This window comes from Schizosaccharomyces octosporus, assembly GCF_000150505.1.
Source record: "Schizosaccharomyces octosporus yFS286 unplaced genomic scaffold supercont6.1, whole genome shotgun sequence".
NCBI classification, from domain to species: Eukaryota; Fungi; Ascomycota; class Schizosaccharomycetes; order Schizosaccharomycetales; family Schizosaccharomycetaceae; genus Schizosaccharomyces; species Schizosaccharomyces octosporus.
Genome location: NW_013185619.1, coordinates 2,404,556 through 2,429,183, shown reverse-complemented (window position 1 = coordinate 2,429,183; position 24,628 = coordinate 2,404,556). Strand labels below are relative to the sequence as shown.

Here is a 24,628-nt window from a genome sequence, read left to right as displayed (position 1 = left end):
CTATGCAATGAGCAATTAAATCAGCCATCAGTACAGATTATAATTTAATTATTTGTTTCTTGGAAGTATCTTCTAATATAAAAACTTTGAATGATTATTTCAACGTTCATGATTGCTTTGGTTCATTTTTGTGTGCTAATAAACCCGCAAGTAACGAAAACAACGAGCAGACCTTTTTAATTATTTAAAAGCTACTGAATATGCTTGAATTCATTTCCGGATGTGCTTTATCCAGTAATAGAACAGGTGCCTGTGACGGAAGTAAATTTGTACATATATTTATTCAGCAAGCCAGAAAGACAGACTAATGATTTTAAGGCAAGAGTAACGGTAGAACAAAGTGTAATACACTTATTTCCTAATATGTTTATAGAGTCAAGAGAGGTTAGATGAAGAAAGCAAATTCATTTTGAGATGCTAGATGCTATTGCAAAGAGCAATCATAGTGACAAGCTCCATAAGAGGGGATTAATTTATTTTTACGAGAAAAGCAACAAATAAAAAGGTCAAATGATCGATGATATTTATGCTTCCCGGGGAAGAAAGTTTTGCAAGATTGCAACTTCATCCTTTTCTTTATCAGAAAGATCTGTTCTGTTTGCTGACAGAAACTGTTCTATAGCCTGCTTTTTCTTCTTGATGCTCTTGTTCAAAAGTCGAATAACTTCTGAATCATTCGTGACAGGACGACTAGATTTGTTGGCAATTTCAATTTCAGATAAAAATAACTAAGGGGTTCAATTAGTATTGAATTTTTCCACATTATGACTTCCTTAATGAAAGTTGAACATTTCCAGCGTCAGACATCTTTTCCTTGCAATGAAGAACGACGATGAAAACGTCTTCAGTCAACTGTTCAGAAGTTTACCTTTATAGTACTAGTCTGTTTCTTGTCTTTATTTCTCATGGATTCCATTAGTTTTTTTCGTATCTCGGATTGCAAAGCAGGCATCACTACAAGACATTAACAAAACCTTCATCCTAGAAATAGCTTTTATTTACCATTATTAGTAGCAATGCAGCGATATTGAAAACGCATCGGCATCAAAACAGGTCTCAACAATGATTGCATATTGACTTTATAAATGGAAGATGAAGAAAATCGAACCAAATGAGAAGTGGTGTATGAAAGGCATCAGCACAGATGAAAGTATTAAGTTTATTTCAAAGAATTAGATATAACAAAAATAATTGATAGAAGAGTATATAAAATAAGAATACTGCTTTATTTATATAAAAGTAAGAAATCATATATCTGTTCCGCAATTGAATTATCAAAATATTCTATTTTCTCTTCCCATGATCTTTCGTACTTTTTTTTTTATTTTTAATTAATTCTTTTACAACTATTTTTTCCATAAAAGCGATGCTTTCAGACAGGGAGTACTATTTTAATTATTTCTTTTTCGTCTATAAATAAACACCTCTTGGATTTTGTTTACACTCAAAGACAATTAAAGGTAGCAACGCAATAGCTTCAAACTTCTTTATTCTTTTTTTTTTATATTTTTATGTTACGAAAAATTGTAAAAAAAAAATCCTGCATACCTAAAAGCAAAAGCTAATGAACAGTGATTGTCTTCCATCAAATCCTTTCTGTACAGTCTGTATCTTAGAATTAGCTCAAGGACTTTGGAGAGTTATCCTCTCAGTTATAGTATAATTCCACATAATTTATTAGGTAAGATTAATGTGTACGGAAATCTGTGAGAACTATGTTCACTCATTCAGTATGTCAATCGTTACTAGCAAGAGTAAAAAAATCCCGTCTCTAGAGCCTACAAAGTATGAAATATTACTTAATAATTTATTTTAGTTCAAAGAGTATGCTGGAAAGAATACGGTACATAATCTATACGGTATACCGTTCTCCATGCTAACCCATTTATGTTGACAATTGAATAGGATATCAACAGGACACTCTTCAAGCTATTGAATGATTTTCAATTTTATTATTTTAAACAAAATGTTTCGAACAGTATGTAGAAGAGATTAGTTGTACACCTATTTAGGTTGGCGGAAGAGATATCTCTATCTTTCAGTCACTTCATAGCCATTCATGTACTTGGAAAGTAAAAGAAGGAAGAAAATTAATGGCTATAAGCAGTAACCTTTCTGCGACCGATCATTTGTCCAACGCAAAAAATACCAAGCAATTCAACGCCTAAGTAAAAGTTACGACCCCATGTTTCAGAAGATTGACTCTTCCAGAACAAGAATGGCGACTTCAAAATTCGTTAGAACAAAATCTTAACAAAAATCTTTTCATAAAGTACATACATGAACCTTGGAAGGATTGGCCATTTTTTGAGAATGGTAAATTTGTTGAATCAATTCTTTACCGACAGTGGCCCAATAAGTGGCTGGTTCAAAAGCACCTAAACATCCTGTTAGTATTCGCTTTGGACTATTTAATCGCGTACCGGCTAGCTTTTGAGCATAGGGTTGGAATCGACTTTTTGCCTGAGAAGCAGCCGTGCTTGTGGAGAATTGAGCACCTTTCAAGGAAGAAGAAGTAAACTTGAGGAATGCCCGGTTTCTAAAAATCATATTAAAACGATGCTGTTGGTCCAAAGAGGAGGGGATGGGAAATGTCAGGTACTACTAACATCCAGCTGGAAACGGACTCAGTCATTGTGGTAAGTAACAAGTTTAAGGTAACATTTGTATAAGGATAGAAAGTGTCTTAATTAAGATTTGTTGAGTTCACTAGACGAAGCTATTGAATTGAAACAATATTTGTTTAATAAAACAATGAGCATCTCAAAAGTTGTTAAAGCTTTGCCGACATAACCTAAGTAACTTAGCAATCAATGGCCGATCACATATGTGTGATCTGCAGTACGTTCAGCTAATATACGGTATGAATTAACAGTTGTATTTTCTTCTTTCTTATAAAATTTATAAACGCTACAAGATTGCCAAGCTTCTCTCTTTCATAAATCTTGGTATCTTAGTGTAAGTAGTCAAATATGAAATCAATTACCGTAAACTCTATGGAATAAATGCGTGATTCCATAAGAAGCTACAAAACCTATATATAATCCAACAATCCCAACTAAACATAAACTTGGATAGAGACAGTAACTCATACTCTGGTTTTTTATTAAGGAGATCCTTCTTTGTTTTTTTGTTTCGCAATAGAAGCATCGCGCTTAAGCTTTTTGATATGTTCTTTTTTCCTCAGCTCTTTATGTCTGTCATAAGAGGCTCGAGTAGTTATTTTTTTTCTCTTAGGTGGAGACTTCTTAAGCTTTTTCTTTGTTTCCTTCGAGGGTTTTGGAAGCGACAATATCCATTCAGGAACTTCACAACCAGAAGCTTTCATAACTCCTGCAACAAGCTTTACATACTCACTATCGTCCTTGGTGAAAAATGTGATGGCTTTACCTGAGTGACCGGCTCGGCCCGTACGACCAATGCGATGGATGTAACTGTGCACACTTTGAGGAAAATCAAAATTAATTACCATTTTGACGCCATGAAAATCAATACCCCTTGCCAAAAGATCGGTGGCTATAAGTACCCAAATATCTCCATGACGGAATTTATTGAGGACTTCTTCCCGTTTAACCTCAGGAAGCTCACCGTGTATAACGCCAGCGTGAATTTCATCAAACATTAATTCTGCATAAAGAGCTTTCGCGCGCTCTATATCTTGGACGAAAATAACAACCCGTGGTTTAATTTCGCCGTTTGCTATCATTTGACGGAAAATAACTATCTTTGAAGCGTCGGAACCAACAAAAAGAAGCTTTTGATCAATTGTTTTTGAGGTATCCTTCGTACCAATGATGACACGCAAAGGATCGCGGGCTATAGTTTGAGCCAACTCTTCAACAGTAGAAGGTAAAGTAGCAGAAAAAAGACTTTTGCATACCTTTGGATGGGTGCATGCACTTAAAATCTCATCTGTTTGCTCTACAAATCCTTCCTCAAAAAGGCGGTCAGCCTCATCCATCACAATGTATTCGACTTTGTCCAGCTTTAATCCACTCCTCAAGGCATGAATAAGTCTCATTGGTGTACTTATACATATATCATACTTCTCACGCAACTGAGGAGACTTTTCTTGAATCTTTTCGTTCGATTTATTCAACTCGGTCACATGAATAGAAGAATTCGTTGTAAGTCTTTTTGCTTGCTTATAAATTTGTTCGCACAAATCCTTTGTGGGAGCAATTATGAGTGCTCTGTAACCGCCTTCAACATGGGACTGAAGAGAGTAGAGAATAGGAAACAGGTAAGCAATTGTTTTTCCTGATCCAGTAGGAGCGCAAGCTAACAAGTCGCGCTTCATTGAAAGAATAGGGATAGAATACCTTTGAATAGCAGAGCAGTCCTCAACATGTTGCTTATCCAGATTTTCTTTGAATATGGAATCCGGAAATTCAACCACAGGATCTATGGGATTGGACCCGGTTACCTTCACCTTTCCACCAGTAAATAACTCATTTCTTATTTCCTGTTTCTTTTCTACTTCCTTCTCCACTGGTTTATGCTTGAATTTGACATTCGTAGTAAGAAGTTTCAATGCGTCCATTTTTTATTTATATTCTCTCACTGAATCCTCGAACAAAATTTTTTAAAAGAAAATAATAATAATAATTAGCAAAAATATAAAATCGAATTTCACCCTTTTTTCCGTAATCCCTAGTTTTCCATTTATTAGTTTAAAGACACATTTTTTTTTCGGACACGAATGCTAAGTACATGCTAGTATGTTATTATCTTAGAATTAACGTATAAAATCGTAAATCACTACACTATACTACACTAAGGTAATATGTTTACAATACGTAGGTAAATAATAACATTCTCTTTTTGAACCTGTTCAACATGTATTATTAAATACATCAATTAACATTAACGTATATTCATTAATCTTGGAGATACCATAGGACTTTTAAAAATTCTATTTTATGCAACATTAAAAGCTTTATTATGCGAGGTTTGAGCTAAGTGTACCGTAAAAGAGGGCCAATAACGAGTAAATAGATGCGAATAATCAAAGGAAAGTAATCATAAATAAGAAATGTAACATCAAGAAAATCATAAATAGAGACGGTCATAAGAGTAGCATGAACGTAAAAGAACATAGATGATGACAAACATATGTATTACTTGTCACGAGCCAATGCCTCTTCGACGGCATCAAGAATTTCGAGACTTAACTCCTCCGGGTTTATGCCACAACTCATAGCAATGAGTCGACGGTAATTATTGACAGTATCATCGATGCCCATTTCTTCGTATTGCTTGCTTATATAAAACGTCATTTGTTTCCTTGAAGTTTGCAACAAATTCAGTCGATTTAAAAGTGCAGTGCGTTCATCCACGTCTCCATATTTTTGTTTAACATTATCCCAGGAAGCCTTATCTTCAGCTTGAGGTTCAATTTCCCAATTACCAGCAGACAGCCTTGTTTCTTTGATTGATTCATTTAGATCAAACTCTTGTCTTCTTTCTATCCAGGCTTGTAATTCTAAAAACATATTATGACACCTATCTTGTTCCGCTAAGTTGAGCCGCTCTAAGGTATCCAAATGATCAGGGTCATTTTTCTGCAATAATATAAGTTCTTGATATGTTCTGGCTATTTCTCCGTGGGTATCTTGCTTTAAGCGATTTGCTCTTGCTAAAGCGTCTTCTTTTTCCCGAAGGCTTGCTTCGTACTGTTCAGCGAGTTCTGAAAACTTCTCTGAAATAGAAGGTATAGCCTTACCAAAAGCATGTGAAGAACAAGAAGGCGCTATAATCGTCGGTGCAAAGTAGGAGAAAGGCAAATTCCGTAGTGAATTACCATTTGAGGCAGGCACAATTGCCTGTGATTTTTTATCCGTTTCAGCGAGATATTCGGACGCAGTACGGCGTTGACGATTTGGGATAGATGGGTTGGCATTATAGCTCAGAAGAGAATTGACGCATTCCGTTGCTCCATTCCTAGCTGCTATGAGTAATGCCGTATCACCACTGGAGTCTTGGAGATTTACTAGACGAACAACATTCTCAAAAGGTTGGATTAACACAAGTTTTTCTAACACAGAATCTAAATAATACTTCGCAGCATTCACTTTCGAAGGCGTTGATGTTGAACGCACAACATGATGAAGAATTGACTGTCCACATGAGTCAACAGCGTAAATGGTTGACTGAAGCAAATCCAAAACTTGTTGGAAAGTTTGGCAGTCATAATTATTTGTGAATATGACGCTCCTCATTAATGGAGTTTGACTTAGACGATTGCAAACACCAATGTCAGCATTAGCCCTTAGAAGTAGCTTAATCATTTCAATATGTCCCATAGAGCACGCCCAATGCAAAGATGTGTGACCATCATCATCGATTACACTATTGACTTGAAAATCAGGAGGAGGAGAATATAAAAACGACGGAATTCGTGCTTCTTCTGGATGCAAAAAAAAGTCTAAAAGCGACTCTTCATATTTATCCAAAGAAGAATCTAGCATGCTAGATTCTTCTTCCTTCTGAATCACTTCATCCGGAGATAATAATGTAGTGGACGGAGAAGGAGGTAAAGGCGTCACTGATGATGGTTCCTCTGCAGCACTGGATAAGTTGTTTGTTGTTGAGGCAATCATAGGTGAGGCAGGAGAAGACTCAAAGTTATCCTGAACTTGGTGATTGGTAGCATTCGATAATGAAGAAGGCTTACGGCCTCTTCTACCTCTTACAGAAGGTCGTTTTGGTTTCGTAACCCGCTTTTTCTGAGCAGGAGGATCATCATCGGTGATTTCAAAATTTAAGACTGGGCCCAATATCTCGAGGACATTATAGTGAGTTGCCAGATCCACACCGCGTTCATAAGGTACCCAAGTGCCTGTAAGTTAGTTTACAGCAGTCCAAAACAAACAATTAACGTGTGTTTATCTTTAATTAATAACAGGAATCCGTTTCTTGGAAAAGAATTCCCAAAATCGCTGAAATTTCGTTTTCCTTGATATACTTTCTAAGACGCGACAACTTCGCTACTTACCTTGGTATTTTCCGTATCCACCTTGGACTTTTTCGTGTGTTCCAATTTGAACTTCTTTTTCCAACACACGTGTCCTCTGTGGTTTATCGAAATCGGCTACTTTAAGTATTTGTGTTGCATTCAACCATGAGTCTCGCCGCCTCCGCATAACTGAGACTCCTTTTATGAAACATTCATACACCTCCACTCCAGAGTAAACGGCAATGTGTACTGCCGTTGATCGTGGCGCCATTAGGAAATTAAATATGTAGAAATTAGGAAGGCGCGTTTGTAAAGTATTTGCGTGAGTGCTATACACAAATTATCGAGAGGAAGGGTGAGGCACATCTACAGTCGGAAGCCTTGAACTGGTAAACAAGTTGAATAGGCTTTTTACGAAAAATCCGTATATTAATATAAGTAGTAACAAAAAGATTTTTGAATGAAAAACAAAATTTTAGAAAATGTCAAGGATTAGTCTTATCTAAAGAATACAGTAGTTTTTATGCTAAGAACCTCGTTGTCTGTAAATATGATTAACGGAAATGACAACTTCTCAATGAATGAAAACCAATATTAACAGCGACAATCACCGAAGAGACTTTCATCACTTTCACCATTAATGATACTCGTTATCCGCTTTATCAAATCAAAGTTGATCTCTGGCGAAACCACACTGTCTTGCTTGTAAAGAGGATGGGTAGTTATGAAATTGCGTATCCAAGATGCCTCAGTTAAACATTCTCCACTTGCACGTTTTGAGACCAAACGAAGATAACGGTCTAATGAACATAACGTTTCAGCATCGGGGTTACAGGTGTATAGATAACTGCGCACTATTTGTACCAATCCGGGGAATCCGTCTTCAGTCTGTTCTCCATTAAATATTTGATCCAAAGTTAATTGTTTAAACTGACCACGTTCCGGAGGCGCTTCAGTATCAGAGAAAGGATTGCACCTGAACCAAAACTTTTTCCGATGAATTGCATCGCGAGCCTGGGCGTTCACCATGTTTTTATCAACCAAAGAAATAGGCATATAAAAATCCAAATTAAAAGAGAGAATAGCTCTGGAAAGCATGACAACAAAAACAGAATAAGCGGCATTTTCAAATTCAGTGAATTGGATTTCCATTGATCGGAATTCAACACGCCAACCAATTGAGCTATTGAGTGGAGGAGGCTTAAAGCGCATGGATTGCCAATTAGTAGAGTTTAAATTTTCAAAGTGACCATTAGAAGTACTGTTGTCTTGCTGAATGTTGTCACTGAAGATGACCAAAGGATCGCGCGCGAAAATATGAGCCATATGCCTTGATAATCTTTCGTCAATTCCTCCTTTAATTAATTGCTCATAGCAACCCTCATTTGTGACTACCGGAACATCGTTATACTCTGGAAGATTACGAGGATCGTTTGAAATGTATAAATCAACAGAGTCGTATCTAGATTTTGGAACAGTTTCCATTTCGGACTTTGTACGGTCATCGACTGCACCTGCAATAACATTCCATCGACAATCCTGTTCAGCCAAATATCCTCGAAAAGCAGGTGTACCGGCCGATATAGCAAGCATTAAAGGTGTTATTGGAGTGAGCTGATCATACAACAACCGAGCTTCATCGCAACTTTTTGCTTGGAATGTAAGTTGTAAGCAACAGCAACCCATACCGAAACCCATGCTGTCCATATATATATGATCTTCCAACGCAGCCCCTTCTTTTGCATTTTTGTCTTCTGGATATAAATCTCTGTCCCAGGGAACGGTGGGGTCACGAAAAGGTTTGGGTGTGTTCTTATCAAAGAAAATAGGAACATTCATTGCAACCTTCCTTTGACGACGTTGACGAATGTTTGCAGTTAAAGTGGGAAAGCGTACATGCGTATTAATTATATCGTCTGGTAAGAAGAAGGACCTTGAAATATGACCGTTTGCTTTAGTTTCGGGATCTGTGAAATGCGTTGTGCCTAAACGGAAGAAGTTTGTAATCGTAAGGGGATGCTCATGAGAAAGCAAATGATTTTCAATTATTTTCCTTCTTAACAGCATATTGTGTTCTACGTATAAAAAATCCTTCAAAAGAGATCCATAAGGAGCGCCCGGAGTGCTTTCAAGCATATATCTTCCATACTCTGGATGGAATGTCGGGACAGTGAATTGAGCTCTGAAAGGGATATCTTCATTATTTGAAGCAAAGGAAGGGTTTTCCTTGACTAACCGCTCAACAAATTTCGCAGGATTGGCAGCAGCTTCGTTTAAAATGGCATCGGTCTGCTTGGAACAATTCGTGTTCTTTAGAGCGGCGTAAATAGGCGAAAAATCAACATGCTTGAAGCGCTCTTCATAATCTCCAAGAGCTTTTAGGATCTGTTCTTGTCTAAGACTGACACGTGCTGCTTTTTGGTCGTTATTCATGGAAACGACTATATACTCTATTTCGTCTCCCCATAACAAAATATCTTGCTTTTTGGAGATAAAACTATCATACATGTGTAAGAATTGCTACTACGTTAGTTTCTAGCTATTATAAAACACAATGGCATGCTAAAGATTGAGACTTCGCTTCAAAATATCTCTGAATCTTCAAAACACAGCTTGTTTACATACTTTAATGCCATTCTCGCGGACATAGTCATGAAATTTTTCGGATTCGGGCCAATCTAACGGTGTTCCAAGAACCAAGAGACCCATGATTTTGATGAATGTTCAGAAATAACGAAGAAAACACCTTTGGAGGACGCTTTGAATCTAACAACGAATGCAACGCTTGTTAATCTTGGGGATTCTAATATCTATTTAAGTCAAAAATCCAAAAGTGGTAGAGTGCGAAGGTTGGAAGTAAATGATTACGTGATAATCTGGTTACATCAAATTCGTCTACAGCAGCTTTTACTACCATGGAAAGTAACAATTTGCAAGCTAGCGACCTATCTTGCCAATAACGAACCACAGCGTTATCGATTGGAAGCGAACACGCCTTATTGCATGTTCAATAAACTTCAATTTGGCGAGAGAGAAAAAGTAGTATGGGATAATATAAGAGCAACTGAAACATTGTAAATTCTATGTTAAATCTCGTACGTACAAATTTTATACAAAGTTGATTAGAGGTTTGTGGATCCGAATCCTCGAAGTCCCATCACCTGAACTAGTTCAGAGTCCTCTGAACCCGACGGTTCCTCCAGTTTTCGGTTCGCCAACTCTCGCTTCTTTCTTTGCTTTTCTAATTTTTGCTTTCGCAATTCCTCTCTGTAGGAATTTGTACGCTCTTGCAAGCTATATTCCTTTGATCCAATTTGTGGTTGTAGGAGTTGTTGACGCCAATATTCCATTCTCTCCTTCACTTCTTCTAAGGTCGCCCTTTTATCGGTGACAATAGTTCTGGTTTTTCGCAAATCTAGTCAATGAAAAGTTAGCATTGGGTCTTTGTATCAATGTAACTATAAAGATCCATCAACTAATTCCTACATACGCTGTGTACTATTTAAATGTTCAACCCAGCTAAGCGAATCCTTATACGTCTCGTTGCATGCTTCACAATACCATCCAGCTCCATGTCCACGTCTTCCAAAGGAAGCATTAGCTGGAACGATTTTCACTTTGTTAATATCTTTTTCAACGCCTATACTATCCGATCTGGCTCCCACAACATTTGGTTGTCTGCTTTTAGTCGGTCGTTTTGAAGCCCCATGACTCTTTTGATGTTCCATTTTCTATGAGGTTGGATTTATTTACACACTTTTAATAATAATTATTGTGAAAACAACTGCCAGTGAAGCCCATTTGATCTATATGAGGTTTTTGCTTTGAGAAGAGGTGTACTCTGTGGTCGGGTAAGGGTGAGGCGCGTTGATTGAAGTGACGACAGATGTAAACAAACGATGTATATGAATATGAATGCAAAACACTTTAGAGATGAAAAAAAAAAGTTCATTTGGCATGAAACCCCATTTTTTCAAAGAATGAAATGATTTATGTTTAAGAAAATAAGCTATTTTAAACAATGAATGACAAGCAAAGTACAGCTTTGTACCAAAAAAAAACTAAAAGAAATATTTACCAAAGGCAGTTTAGATTCCACACATTAAGAATAATTAATTCAATGTTTATTCCACAGATATCCGAAATTATATACACATTTTACACCAAAGGAATGAGCGACTACATAGTTTGTTTGCTTTAGTTTTCTTTATTTTTCTTTTTTTTCTGTAATTTTATCCATCATTGGGGTTCTTTTTAGATAATTTGTCATCAAGGTAAAGATAGAACATAAAAAAACGAAACATATTGTTTATAAAATTGCCAAAGAAAAAAAACCATCAAGCAGTACATAAAAATCGTGAAACGATTCGTGACAAGATCATATAAAAATCATGAGAAAGCTATGCTAGATAAGTCATAGAACAAGAAAACAAACAACAAAATATAAACATTCTACAGGAAAAGTAGAGAAAAGCAAGGGAGTGATAGAAAAATTCATACAAGACGAATTTATTGTTCGTCAGGATGTTGAGATTCAAGAAATTTCAGCAAAGAATCACCGGCCATTAGATCCAATATTAAAGCTTGAGCTTCCAGAAATAGTTTATGAACAATACGCAACCACTCATCTAATGGTTCCACTTCCATTGCCAAAGACATATGATTGGAAATTCGTTCGTATAAGTCGCCCGGCAAATTAACGGCATTTGGAGCAGCAGGGGAGAGGAAACAGTTATAAATCCCACAAGCATGAACAAAACTTTCACGGACTGCAATGATATCGTTTGCTTGACTTGCCTGAGAGAAAAAGTCGTTAAACTCACAAACTTCAGAGTAAAACTGCTGGTTTTCATCACAAAAGTTCTTCTTTAAAAATTCGAAAAAGTAGGTTTGTAAGCTAGGCTTCTTTAAAATGGATTCTAAGAGTTCCTTGTTGGAAGAATGGGAATCTAATTGTTGGATATGTTGAATTACGGACGCGCCGGAAGGATTTTCGATCCAACCAACCGTTTCTAAAGCCTTTGGAGTTAAATAGTAAGAGACACCTTTTTCAAAGCTAAAGGAATACGGTTCATTAGTGGGCTGTGAGTGGGACAAGTAAGAATAAAGAAGCAAGTTGTTTGCGACCGAGACAACCTCATTCCAGTCTAACAGCATAGTATGATTCATGAGCCACTCTGCAATATCAATTCCAAAGAGTAAGTACTTTGTGATGTGTGGTGGCTGTTTTTTCCCGTGAATTGTATTCAAGTAAATGGGGACTAGGGACTCGTCGCGGGATCGCATGCACTTGGGATAAGGACCGAGCATGCGCTGTAAAAGCATTTCGGGAAAAGAAGCATCCTGTAAAACTTGATCAGTGCTAGAGAAGCGGGAAACGGGGATGATGACTGGAGCGGAATCGTTGGAGGGAAGGGAAACATTAGCATGAATGGAATCGTCACCATTGTGTTGTAAGAAACGAGCAACAACGGAGATACCTTTGTTTGTGAGCTGGAGAACACATTTTTCAGTGGTGAATTTTCTGGCCATGGGGTTGTGAACGACTTGAAGCAAGCGTGCATTCAAAAACATTTCACACAAACATTTGGCGGCTTTTTTAGGAACGGTGAATTTTGTGGTAGACTTTAGCAACTTGTTACCCGTGTTTCCTTTGAGTCGGTTCAGCTGGCTTAATTCCAAGTTTTCGAGGGTAGCGAAGAGCTGTAAGAGGGTGCAAGAACTATCGATGGTACGAAAACGGGAACGATTTTTGGAGAAAGGAGTGGAAATGATCATGGCGGAATACAATTCCAAAAAGTCTTTACTAAAAGGTCGCCCGTAGGAAGTCATTTTCATAAAGCGAGAACAATGCTGGCGTCGATCGCGGACTCCCCAGTCAACGCCAGAGACTCGATGGGCATCGGCTGCTGTAATGCTATCATAACAAGGAGGGGGAGTTTGAGGTTCGACCATGGAACACATTGTATAAGAATTGCAGGTGAGAAGGAGGGAATGAGAGGAAACGGGTTATGTCTCAAAAACGTACAGAGGAGACGAGACAACAAAAAAGGAAGAGAAAAGAGAAAGAAGGAAAGGATAGAAACCGTTTCCAAGGGAAAGAGAGAAAAGTAGAGGAAATGAAAATGGAGAAATCAACGGAAAGGAATGAAAATGAAGCCGGAAATAAAAAATAGGAAATTTCAAGTCAAATTAAATTCAATGAAAGAGAGAGTAGAAAGTAAGAAAATGCAAAATCCGATAGTAAACACCAAAGTTAAAAGAAACTGACGAAACTAAATTAAAAAAATAAAAATAAAAAAATAGAATGAAAGAAAAAGAGAATTACAAGAGAGAAAACAAACAGATCGTAAGAAAACGAGAAACAACAAAAACAAAAACAAAAAGTCTAGTGGTCTAAAAAAAAAAAGAGAGAGAGAGAGAGAGAGAGAGAGAGAGAGAGAGGAAAAGAAAAATAATTGAGATTAGAAACAGAAAAACAAATCAAAAGGAATTCCTAAATTCTAAAGTGTTCATGTATTAAGGAATTGGTGGTATATTTACCAAAAGAAAGACTTGGAATAAGATGCTGTACCGTAGCGGAATGAAACGACAGGAAAAAATGAAAAAGAAGGATTGCAAGAGGAATGAATATGAAGCGAAGAACGAACGAAGAGAAGAAAGACACTGGCATTATATGGGAGCTTGAAAACAAAGAAACGACTATTGAAACGGGAAACAAAGAGAAAATGGAATGATCCAATAGTAGTAGATCAGCATAGACAAAGAAGACCGAGTTTCCGAATTCGCGAGAGAGATAAAGTAACAAAAATAAAACATGCTACCTGAATGGATCAAAAACAAAATTAAAGAGAATTGTTATTTGTCGATAAAAAGCAAACAAAGAGAGACAGAGAGGGAAGTAGAGGGAAGGAAAGGGAGAGAGAGAAGAGGGAATAAACAAGAAGACACGATTGATTAGAAAAGGCGATGATTATAAAAAAAAGGAGATGAGACGAGACGAGTTGAGTTGAGTTGAGATGAGACGAAAAGTGGCATTTCAATGATGGTGTTCTGATTATTACTAAAAGGCAATATCAAAAACAATTCTATTTTGCAAATATCAATGATGGATGACTGGATGATTGAACGAAAGAATTCCTTGATCAAGTCTAGAAGGATCAATGTCTGGTCAAAAAGAACAACCCATTCGATAATGATGATGATACAGGCAGACGTATATACACATATTCAATGCAGAAACATCTTAGTCTTAGATTTTCAGATTGCAACATTGTTTGACGTGGTGCATGGCGCTTTCATGAGGAAACATACCCGAATACCCAAAACAAAGAATGTTGAAGAGACGAAAACTATGACTAACTAGTTCAGTACACACGTCAAAGACCCAAATTTATGCGTAAGTGAATTACTCATTCGGCTTTGAATAAGCTTTGTTGAAGACGAACATCATTTCTTTGTGGAAGAAATCCACTATTCGCAAAACCCATTGTACAAAAGAGAAACTAGTAAAACAAGGATATTATGAATTACTCGTATAATTGGTAGTACCCTTATTGTTACTATTACGGCTTGCGATTTTTTTTTAGTTGCAGACTCTTCGAGTCTCGTTGTTTTCGTTTTCACTTTGAATTTCTACGTGACGTCTGTCTCGTTTCTTACGAAACCATCCTTCTTTGTTTTCTTTTTATATCTACTCTCTTCCATTAAACCTTGAAGCTACCAAGGTTCGCTCTTATTCTCTTGTCTCTCTTTGTTTTTGTTTATTATCTCTCTGCTATATACACTCAATTACTACTACGTGTGATACTTCTCAGTATACTCCAATACTGCTATCGCAATCGTTATCGTTATACTTATCGATTCCGTAAAAAAAAAAAACAAAACAAACATCATATTACGATACTGAATACAACGATCATCCTGTAGTTGACAACCAAAAACGCTTTGTGTCTTTAATTTCCATTCTTTGCCTGTTTTTCTTTTTTTTTGTTTTCTTATTCTTTTTCTTTTTCCATCATCCCTTCTATCGAATATTATTACTTTCTAAACTACTCCTGTAAAACTAAAGCTTCTGTTGTTCAAAGAAGCTAGGAATTTTCGTACTACTCTCTCCTTTCTCCCCGTCCAAACTCACGTATGCCCTTACAACAACTTTTAAAGACATTATGTGCTATCTTTGAGAATGAGGAGGTAGGTGGAAACCAGGACCTTTCCAAGTTGATCGACCAAGTCGAAGCGTATCAGTTGCAATATCCATCTCCAAACGCCGCCAATTCCCAAAAAATCCGTGAAGTCCTCAGCCAACTGTACGAAAAAATCCCCTTCAACAATTCTAAACGACGTGCTTTATGGCTCGCCGTCCTCAAAACCGTTCTCCCTCTCCTCATTCTTCATCGTCAAGCCATTGGCGAGTGGTGGGACCAAATTTTTCATCCTTTTATGAACTCTCCTACTCAAATTAAACCCGTTCTCAATGATCTCAAGTCCATCCTTTCCTACATCCTCATTTATCACGATGATGACGAATGGGGGAAAAATGTCCGTCAACAAACCGCGACCGAAATTTGCTACCGCCTTGTCGACCTCTATCTCGAAAACGCCATTGAGATCTTTAAACACGTCGAAACCCAAATACAAAGAAGTCAAACTTTAGACTGTCTAACCGACATCCTTATTAGCTACGGTGTCCAACGTCCAAAAGATCTCGCCTCATGCTTTACAAAGTTTTACTCTCAACCCCGAAACCGCATTCCCATCCTCTCCGTCATGGTCAGTGTCGCCCGTCGACAAGGTCCTCGTCTTTACGAAATTCCTCAAACCGGCTTTTTTGATTGCGTCCTAAACAGCCTTGACTACGATTGCTCTCCTATCGCCCTCTCCTATTCCCTCTCTTTTGTCATCATGATTCTCCCTCACATTTGTAATGATCTGGGTAATTTGCTTTACCGTTTGTTTTCTTGTTTTCTTCGTCTTTCCATGATTGATTCCCTCACCGGTCCTCCTAAAGCCCCTAACACTAATGGTTGGGAAGTCCTTCCTAATTTTGCTTCTACATACACCACTTCTTCTTCTACTTCCTCTTCTCCTTCTCCGTTGTCTGCTCATGGTAAAGCTAAATCCAATCTGTCCGATACTTTTCATTCCGAGTACTTTAGTTCGCTTGAATACTCCCAATTATTTACCTTCCTCTACGCCCTTTTTCCTATCAATTTTCTGGAATTTTTGCGTGATCCAACAACGTATGCTGCCAATCATAATTTTACTATTCCCCATCGTTACAATTCTGAGATGATTCTTTCCAAGTGTACTCCTCTCCTTTCAAATCATCTGGCTCACCGAAACTTCTTAAGCTTCACAGCCTCTTCCGAACTGTCCGATAAATCCAGATGGAAGAAGCTTGATTCTACTACTATTGTTGCTCTCTGTAATCGCCTTAATACCGTCGGAATGACCGAAGGTAACGCCGACTTAGGTTATCACCAATCCACCCGTCCTTTAGAAGATCTAGGGCCCCCAACAGGTGTTTTAGCTTATCCCAACGAAAATCACGATATTTGCACAGATCCCCTTTCTGTCTCTTGGCACCAGCAGCTATCGGTGCCTAATTCCATAAACTCCAGTTTTGCTCTAGAACCTACTGATATGAAAGGCTCTGTACCAGCTATCGTAGATGAGTCTTCCGAAAATGATTCTCAACGTGCTTCAATAAGCGAAGCCTCTCCTTATTTCCACGGAAACGTCAAATCCGTTCCTGGCGTTTCCGAATCTTCTGAAGATATCTCTCCAAATACAACTACCCTTATACTGCGGTTACAAAGAGAACTTCTATTTTTGAAGAACGAGTTGGATTTTGAGAAATATATGCGCCAACAGCACATTCAAAATATTAGCAAGTTGCGCCGTGAGCATGTCCAGGATATGGCTGTTGAATCCGAAAGACAAAAGCTGCTTCTTACAAACAAACGTTACAAAGTGCAAATTGATGTGTTAACACAAGAGCTAGAGCAACAGCGTACTGAGTCTCAAGCCGCTTTAAATCGGAGATTTCAGTGGGAAACAGATTGCAATAACAAACTAAAAGCTTTTCGTGAAGAGCGGAAAGCATGGAAATCGAAAGAGGAGAGTCTATCAAGCAGTCTGGCATCCTTGACCAACCAATTGAAGACGTTTGAACGAGTACAAACTGAAATCGCATACGAAAAAAATCAACTTGAGCTCCGCGTTCAGCTTTATAAATCAAAAGTTGATGAATTTGAACAAAATGGTTCTTCGACGAATTTGTCGAAAAGAAATAAAGAAGCCGTTAATGATTCTATCAATAATGCAGCTATGGAAAATAGTACCATTTTGTCTAACTCACTGTTGAGTGAAGAACACGAGAAGAAAATGATTGAAAGTGAACAGCTTTGCACCAATTTGAAATCGGAAAATATACACCTGCAAAACAAAATAGATTTCCTTACAAAGGATTTGAAAGCTTTGAATGTTGTTTGCGAGGCAAAGATTTATGATCTCGAGAAACGTTTGTCTTCTCAAGCAACTATTCCAGAAATGCATGGCTCATTTAACACAAATATCGATAATTATATTGCCCAGTATACTGACGTGAAAGAGAAGTACGATGAGCTTTTGAAGAAGTTTAGAAACCTTGAAAGTAAATTTCTTGATTCCCAAGCTGAATTAGAAGAGTTGCTTAATTTTCAAAAACCTTCTGATTCAACCAGTTCAGTGAACAGTAGTTCATTATTTACGGGTATATATCATGGTAGGACACTAATGCGGAATGACCCTTTGCAATTGCGATCGAGCCCATCACGGCGATCAGCTGACACAAATTATTCGCCATATCGTTGAATATGTTTGATGTATATAGAATATATGTATATATACAAAAGTTTCATTACATTTTTAGTTTACCTTCGTTTATTTAATTTATAGAATTGCAAATTAATTTACACTATATTAACGAGGCTGAGAGTAAAAAGCAAAGTTAATAAATTTGGAGGATCCTTTATTGGAATCGTCTTCTCTTTTCATCCCTACCAGAACGCATAGACGATCTTTCACGCTGTCGTTCTTTTTGTAAACGAGTATCACGATCTCTTCTTTCATCTTGGCGTGCTCGTCTATTCATGCCCGTATTTCGCTGTTCATCTCTTCTATTCTCATCAGCAAGACCACTAGAAGCATTAGTCGATCGAGCTTGTCTTTCAGAAGACGGGGTAGAGACTCGGCGACCAAGTTCATTTTTTGCGTCATTATTCCTATTGCTTTTACCGTTTCGATTTGTTCTTGACGAAGCTTGACGACGAGCTTCTCTTTCATCATCGTCTCTAACTCTTGATCGGCCAAGCTCAGACGACTCATCGGTATTTGCCTCTTTACGTTTTTGACTCTCATTAGAGCGAATATTTCTATTTTGAATACCATTGGAAAACCGGCGATCTCCTTTCTCATCCTCAACCCTGTTTTCTCTCTTTGGTGCATCACGTTTAGCATAACGAGGTGAGTTTCGTTCATTTTCTGACGAACCACTACCACGAGATTGAGGCCTCTCAATATTCCTATTATATGTGCCTCTAACCCTCCTTTCTCGTTCCCTTTCCTTTCTTCTTAGTTCCTCTGTCTGTGAAACCTTTCCACGTTGACTACGAATACCTTCCTGACTTTCACTTGATAAGGGTTTCTCTGTTGATGTCAATTTAGGTGTTTTAACTGTTCCCGTATCGTTTTCCTGCTTGGTATTAGTATCCTCCATTGAAGGAACGTTATCAGAAGTTGCTGTTTTCATTTGCTGTATTTCGGTATTCTCAGTCTTAGGTACAAACTCTGAAGCATTAACATTCAATCCTGAACCACCAGTTGGTTTATTTGATTCTTCAGACTTGTCAGCACTATCAACAGGAGGCTGCTTTTCAGTGACTGGAGTAGAGGCTTTGGGTTTTATAGTCCCAGAAAATGTATTGAATGAAACCCAGGTTGGTTCCTTTTTACACAGCTTAGCATAATAGCCCAAAGCTAAGATTTTAATGTCTTCTCGCTTTTCATTCTCTTTAAGGTTATCAGCTGCTTTCTTTAATGATTGCCCACTTTCTTGGATCAAAGGGAAACATGGAAGAATCTTTTCTAAGATGATTATCGCGTTATAGATATGCATGTACTCCCCTGACATCAAACACTGTTCAAAATACTGTGTTAATTGTTTGTGCCATTTGCTTACAAGAAGTACAAACTTATTGTGTTGCAAAAGAGAGGGACCATTTTCGTCAAGCCAATCAACCCGAAAACCAGTAAGTAAACCATTTCCTAAGCATTCCTTTTCATAAATATTTTTTTCCTTGTACCAATGTGTCACGTCATTAAGTATTTGGAAAAGGAACCTGGAAAAATTATCGGACTCCCGTGGAGTTAATGCAAAAACAAAAGATGGTATATGAGAATCAAACAGCTTGTTGAGGAAAGATATGGTAGAAAAATTAGGAGCATTGAGAGAATGAAGTAGTTTAATAAATTTAGCACAGTAAAGGGCATCAAGAGGGCCCATTCTTAGTCTAGGAGCAATGCAGTAACTCCAAAAGTATTGTGATGCAAGGCCCCTGGGATGCAAACGTTGTGTATCCATAGGAAGGAACCACTTTGTACACTTACTTTGTAAGTCTTTCCTGGTGGTTTCTAGCGACTGGATGTGGTCCTTCAATTCGTTTCGTAAATTATCCGATAAAGTCGTCAACTTTTGGCATTCTTGTTTACTCTTGGAATATGGTTGACCAGAAACCTCAACCTGGCGGAATTGTTCAAAAGCACGATTGCTTTCATACTCATACCTCTCTAAAGGAACATAGATGTCATAAATTGAGAGTTTCCAAAATAGTTCATACAGATCAGGGTTTATGCACTCCCAAACATTCTCGGGAAGTAAACTTATTATAGACGACGTCGAGACTGGGAAGTTTATCATCCCAATTGAGTGTTCATCGTTGGCGTTGGCCTTAGCATCATTGTCAATGTCCATAGGATCATCCACATATTCATCCAAGTTGGAATGATTTGACTTCAGGTGTCTATATCTTAGTATGAAGAATGCAACGTGAGGCTGGATATGGTATTCTTTGACCATTTCATCAAAGGAAGGCAATAATTCGTAATAATCGCGTCTGTCACAAGTCATACTCAGGAATTCCATAAGTAAATAAAGGACATCACAACAATCATCATATAAAGCTGACACGAGTTTTAAATGTGAATTTCCCTCTGTCACATCGTAAACACTACTACTAAATTTCTGAGCAAGTAGTATAACTAGTTGAGTAACAAGCCCGTTTTTTCTCAAAGTCATAAACAGCCGTGAAAAGCATTTCTTCATTGATTCTTTATTTTCATAAATCAATGACAGGCTAATTTCTCGAAGAAAAGGACCCCCAGCTGCTCCTTGAAGCTGAGTATCGGATAAATTTGTCCAAGGCTGTAGTCCAGTCATTTGAGAAAGTAATTCTTTCAGTACAATAAGATCAAACATCTGATTCAATTTCAATTGTTTTATGCAATATTCAACAATAAATGTGCAATCGAGGTTTGAATATTTTCGAAAGACTTTTCCACAAAAGGAAGCTAAACCTTGTAGCCAATGTGCGATACTTGTTCCATCGGGTTTCAGTCTCTTTTTCATTTCATTTGAGAAAGAAGAAAGTATTGCAAATGTCAAAACATCGAAATCAAGGGCAGTCATAAAGCGAGCCGAATCCACAATAACCTCCACGAGGTTGTCATATGTTTCTATTTGGTTCAGTGCAATAGAAAATACGGGGTAAGGAATATTATGGCAAACTTTTGCGAGCAATCTACCTGTCTGCTTGACATTTGTTTTTGTCAATCGTCTCAAAATTCCCTTAGTTTCGCGCTCGGTGCTGATTAGCTGAAGTTTTAATTCTGGGTACTTTTTGATGGTAGTACTTGACCACTCTCCATAAAGCGAGTATCTTGTTGAAGGATCGAATAACGTCAACAAATCATAAAGCTCATTCGATAAGCCAATATTAACCCCTACTAAACTATAAACAGGTAGTAAAATAACGCGAATAACGTCTAGCCAGAGGTCACGTCTCTCTGAGCTTTTCCCAAGAAAGCCTTTAGCTATACGGCAGAGCTTAATGATTAAAGTAGGATCGTAATGAAGAGCAATTCCCGATAATTCTAACCAAGGAATGCCGATCTGATAAAAATCTTCGGCCGTTTTCAGCAAAGGAATATTCTCATCTTTATATTCTTCGTAAAAAAATACCTCTTGCTGTGTTTGATTTCTGCGATGTCCGAAGGGATCAATTCCATATTCTAATTTTTTCCGATCAGGAGGACGAAGTGTAATTTCACGTAATCGGACGTCAGTAGGAACGTATTTAGGCTGCTTTAAGCGTTCCTTAGTCTCCTTCGAAAGTCTATTTTGAGGACTAAAAAAAGAATACACAGGAGCAAATGAAACGTGTAACAGCTTGTGGTATAAATTTGCAAGATCGGGAAAAGCTCGTAAAATAAAGGGGTACCTTCCCAAAATTGCCAGCGACGTTTTCAACTCTCCAATTGCCAGTAAAGCCTTAAGTACGCCAATCTTTTGAGAGGACTTCGGTTTTGCTGGCTCTTGTTGCTTTTCTGGAACATCACTTGCTGCTACACCGGTTTCTGTCTCCTCGTCTGGCAACGGTGCAGCCATAGTCAATGCATTTCCTTTAGCTTTAAATGATAAATCGTCAACCTTATTTTTGTAACGATCCCATTCTTTGCTCATATCATCATCTGAAGGAGAAAGGTGAGGCCAAATGTTATCGAGTCCAAAGAAACCATACTTCAGTAGAATTGCAATTAAGTAATATATCGATTCATCAGTAGAGTCGTTTTCGTTATATAAATATTGCAAGTCATGGCCAAGGATCTGGGCCATCGTACTTTTTTTACCGCTAAAAACAGGAGAAAAAGAAAGGCTTCCTTCTTCGTAAAGAAAACTGCCTAGTTCTTTTTCTTGTTCATCATCTGACATATCCTTCCAAAACTTTTTTTGGTTTTCGGGCTTCCAAGGACTGTCGCTTAATAACTCAAGAAAGAATTTCCAACCATCGACAATGTTGGTCGAAAATATCGTTAAGATGGTATCCAAGACCTTGTTCGGGTCCAAGTTGAAGGATCCAATAATTGTTTTGATTCGCTCATTAATATGTGAAGATAGGATGTGTGTTTCCAAAGTTTTAGAACGAAAGCAATTGTAACCGTCAATAATTTCAACCATTAATTTTGAATATCCTTCATTCTCCTCACGCAATAAATTAAACTTTTTTTGACGATAAAGTAAAGTTGTGTTCGTTCTGGCAATCTTTCTATTAAGTAAGTCTCCATTAGACGTCAAGCTAATCGTTTCCAAAAATTTACTATCAAGACGAGACAACAAGATTTCATGGGGAAGGAGAGATTTAAGGCTATTAACTAAGTAGTTGAGTCTTTCCCTTGACTTCTGCAATCCTTCTGAATGGCATAAGTTCTCTAATTCGTTATCAAAAAGCCAAAACAAATCTACAAGGCAAGTAGTCAATAGCGCATTATGTTCCCCCGATATATCCAAAACGTATTTTAAGGTAGCTTCAACATCTTCAATTGATGTTTTATCATCTACAATGGAGGAAAGAATAGTATCCTGTAGAGATTCTAGTAATTCTGGTCTTTCGCTGAGCTTCTCAGCATGGTGAACTATGTTTTCAGCATTTATGCGTGTTTGTTCAGATAAATGATTTGATTCTAAGACGTTAGTAAACAATAAGGCTATCTTTGATTTATAATCGTTAGTACCTGTCCCTTGCTGAGTTTGTGAATCCGGTGGATTAGACATGTGAAAAACAGAAAACCGATAAATTTCTGTTTAATTGGATTTTGTAGAAAAACAATAAAAAGAAGAACGAGTAAAGAGAAGAATAGAGACTTCCTTCAAATCTGTTCTTAAATCCTAAAATTACAGCCGGTGGTGATTCTCTGCAGAATCTGTGGTTTTCCAGTTGGGATATCACTTCGTAAGAAATTAATTACGGGCATTTCATCAATACACACATATCTAATGATTATTTTCATTGTTCAAATATTATAGCTAAAACGAAAATGTAATGAATTTATGTATAGATATGGCTCAGCTTTGAAAATTTTGAGATTAAAAAGAAAAAGCAACCAAATCGATAACTCTGGGTATGACAAAATAAAAAACCTTCTAAACATGTATAACTAATCAAAAATAAAAGAATTTAACGATGTATCTAAAGCTATATGAAGCCCTGGTTATTTTTGATAGGCTTGTTAATAAACTAACAATCAGCTAAAGTGAACGAAATTGAGATGCCCACGAGGCAACGTCGACATTCTTCATCAGAGTATACTGAAAGTAAGGCATTGCACATAATTCTTGGGGAGAAGCTCGAAGATTGGGATCCTTATGTAAACAAGCATCGACAAACAGGCGGAGGTCCTCGGGAAAGGAATCTGGCAGTCTAGGAGGATCTTCTTGGACGATGCAATGCATAACGTCCAGAATACCCATTGGTTCATTAACGCCGGAAAAACACCATGGAAGTTCTTGTGTAGCCAGCTCAATAATAGTGATTCCAAGGGACCATATATCACTTTTCACTGAATAATCACCGCCGCAAATTCTTTCCGGTGACATGTAAGTGGATGTGCCAACGAAGGTATGAGCTATCGAATTTACCAGTTCGCCTGAGACACCAAAATCGCATAGCTTGATATAACCTAATGAATTAATGATGACATTACTAGGTTTCAAGTCTCTGTGAATAATATGCATCACATTATATAAATAAATAAGTCCTTTTACCATTGAATTGATTATGCAACCGAGTATATCTAATGGAATAGGTCCTCCTTCACGAAGAATTGCGTCCAAAGAACCACAGTCCATGTACTCAACACATAAGCAAATGCTATTTTCATTCAAAAAAGCTCCATAGAATCCAATGATAAATGGGGATCGACAATGATGCAGAATTCCCAATTCACGCAGAATCTGTTTTTGGAGTTTTGTATTGGCGCCCACATATACCGTTTTCCGAGCCATATATAGATTCTTGTACTTGACAAGAGCCACTGCTCCTCCATTTCCTTCGCCTAGACGACGTACTACCGTTAAGTTTTGATTACTTAAATCGGAGATACACGCAGGCCGCTGATTAACGTTGGCACACTGCTCCATAAATGTTTCCATGTTGTGTTCAAAGGTTTTTTGATTATCGACTAGCTCATCTTTTGGTTTTGCATTAGGATTTAGCATCAAACCTTTCGGATTCTTTCGTCTCTTGAACATTATGGTAAACTCAATGAATAGATAATAACTCTTGAGAGCCTTTGAACAAAACAAATTTAATTTTAATTTAGTTTTCTGGAATGAAAAGCGATCGACCTTAAGTTTCAGTTGTAATACACTTTGTTTACAGGTTACTAGCGACTTTGGCAAGCACGTTTAACAGAGATAAATGACTAATTCGCCGCGATGCTAACCCCCTTTTGAATACCGATCTCTTGATTAGGATTTTTCCAATTATTTAGAGCGGATGCCTATTTACTCTATTCATCTTGGTGTAGCAATTAAGATGCACGATTTAATCAAACCTATCGTAGTAGGCAAAC

General features: G+C 37.5%; 10 protein-coding genes across 10 annotated transcripts; 1 reads left to right on the top strand and 9 right to left on the bottom strand.

The window, feature by feature from the left end:
- Positions 1-20: 20 nt before the first annotated feature.
- On the bottom strand, positions 21-1,170 carry SOCG_03642 (GatB/YqeY domain-containing protein). Its single transcript, XM_013162130.1, has 3 exons — positions 1,003-1,170; positions 869-954; positions 21-728 (listed from the first exon to the last, which is right to left on the bottom strand). Exons 1-3 carry the CDS (start codon positions 1,070-1,072, stop codon positions 525-527), a joined length of 360 nt encoding a protein of 119 aa, XP_013017584.1. The 5' UTR covers positions 1,073-1,170; the 3' UTR covers positions 21-524.
- A 694-nt stretch (positions 1,171-1,864) lies between these two features.
- SOCG_03641 (F0-ATPase subunit G) lies at positions 1,865-2,556 on the bottom strand. Its single transcript, XM_013162129.1, has 3 exons — positions 2,424-2,556; positions 2,281-2,378; positions 1,865-2,225 (listed from the first exon to the last, which is right to left on the bottom strand). The coding sequence occupies exons 1-3, from the start codon at positions 2,548-2,550 to the stop codon at positions 2,091-2,093; spliced, it is 360 nt and encodes a 119-aa protein (XP_013017583.1). The 5' UTR covers positions 2,551-2,556; the 3' UTR covers positions 1,865-2,090.
- A 550-nt stretch (positions 2,557-3,106) lies between these two features.
- Positions 3,107-4,543, bottom strand: SOCG_03640 (ATP-dependent RNA helicase Rok1; the record flags this gene model as incomplete). The annotated part of the gene is made up of 1 exon (XM_013162128.1): positions 3,107-4,543. The coding sequence occupies one exon, from the start codon at positions 4,541-4,543 to the stop codon at positions 3,107-3,109; it is 1,437 nt and encodes a 478-aa protein (XP_013017582.1).
- A 260-nt stretch (positions 4,544-4,803) lies between these two features.
- SOCG_03639 (MBF transcription factor complex subunit Res2) lies at positions 4,804-7,297 on the bottom strand. The gene is made up of 2 exons (XM_013162127.1): positions 6,998-7,297; positions 4,804-6,841 (listed from the first exon to the last, which is right to left on the bottom strand). Exons 1-2 carry the CDS (start codon positions 7,227-7,229, stop codon positions 5,121-5,123), a joined length of 1,953 nt encoding a protein of 650 aa, XP_013017581.1. The 5' UTR covers positions 7,230-7,297; the 3' UTR covers positions 4,804-5,120.
- SOCG_03638 (glutamate-cysteine ligase Gcs1) lies at positions 7,244-9,781 on the bottom strand. The gene is made up of 2 exons (XM_013162126.1): positions 9,584-9,781; positions 7,244-9,478 (listed from the first exon to the last, which is right to left on the bottom strand). The coding sequence occupies exons 1-2, from the start codon at positions 9,665-9,667 to the stop codon at positions 7,553-7,555; spliced, it is 2,010 nt and encodes a 669-aa protein (XP_013017580.1). The 5' UTR covers positions 9,668-9,781; the 3' UTR covers positions 7,244-7,552.
- Positions 9,715-10,804, bottom strand: SOCG_03637 (U4/U6 X U5 tri-snRNP complex subunit Snu23). Its single transcript, XM_013162125.1, has 2 exons — positions 10,449-10,804; positions 9,715-10,373 (listed from the first exon to the last, which is right to left on the bottom strand). The coding sequence occupies exons 1-2, from the start codon at positions 10,684-10,686 to the stop codon at positions 10,081-10,083; spliced, it is 531 nt and encodes a 176-aa protein (XP_013017579.1). The 5' UTR covers positions 10,687-10,804; the 3' UTR covers positions 9,715-10,080.
- A 575-nt stretch (positions 10,805-11,379) lies between these two features.
- On the bottom strand, positions 11,380-13,643 carry SOCG_03636 (regulator-G-protein signaling Rgs1). The gene has a single exon (XM_013162124.1). The coding sequence runs from the start codon at positions 12,920-12,922 to the stop codon at positions 11,468-11,470; it is 1,455 nt and encodes a 484-aa protein (XP_013017578.1). The 5' UTR covers positions 12,923-13,643; the 3' UTR covers positions 11,380-11,467.
- A 90-nt stretch (positions 13,644-13,733) lies between these two features.
- On the top strand, positions 13,734-20,021 carry SOCG_03635 (hamartin). Its single transcript, XM_013162123.1, has one exon. The coding sequence runs from the start codon at positions 15,098-15,100 to the stop codon at positions 17,813-17,815; it is 2,718 nt and encodes a 905-aa protein (XP_013017577.1). The 5' UTR covers positions 13,734-15,097; the 3' UTR covers positions 17,816-20,021.
- Positions 17,870-23,064, bottom strand: SOCG_03634 (THO complex subunit Tho2). Its single transcript, XM_013162122.1, has 2 exons — positions 22,790-23,064; positions 17,870-22,738 (listed from the first exon to the last, which is right to left on the bottom strand). Exons 1-2 carry the CDS (start codon positions 22,827-22,829, stop codon positions 17,973-17,975), a joined length of 4,806 nt encoding a protein of 1,601 aa, XP_013017576.1. The 5' UTR covers positions 22,830-23,064; the 3' UTR covers positions 17,870-17,972.
- SOCG_03633 (STE/STE7/MEK1 protein kinase Byr1) lies at positions 23,032-24,531 on the bottom strand. The gene has a single exon (XM_013162121.1). It carries the CDS (start codon positions 24,303-24,305, stop codon positions 23,304-23,306), a length of 1,002 nt encoding a protein of 333 aa, XP_013017575.1. The 5' UTR covers positions 24,306-24,531; the 3' UTR covers positions 23,032-23,303.
- Between the last annotated feature and the right edge of the window lie 97 nt (positions 24,532-24,628).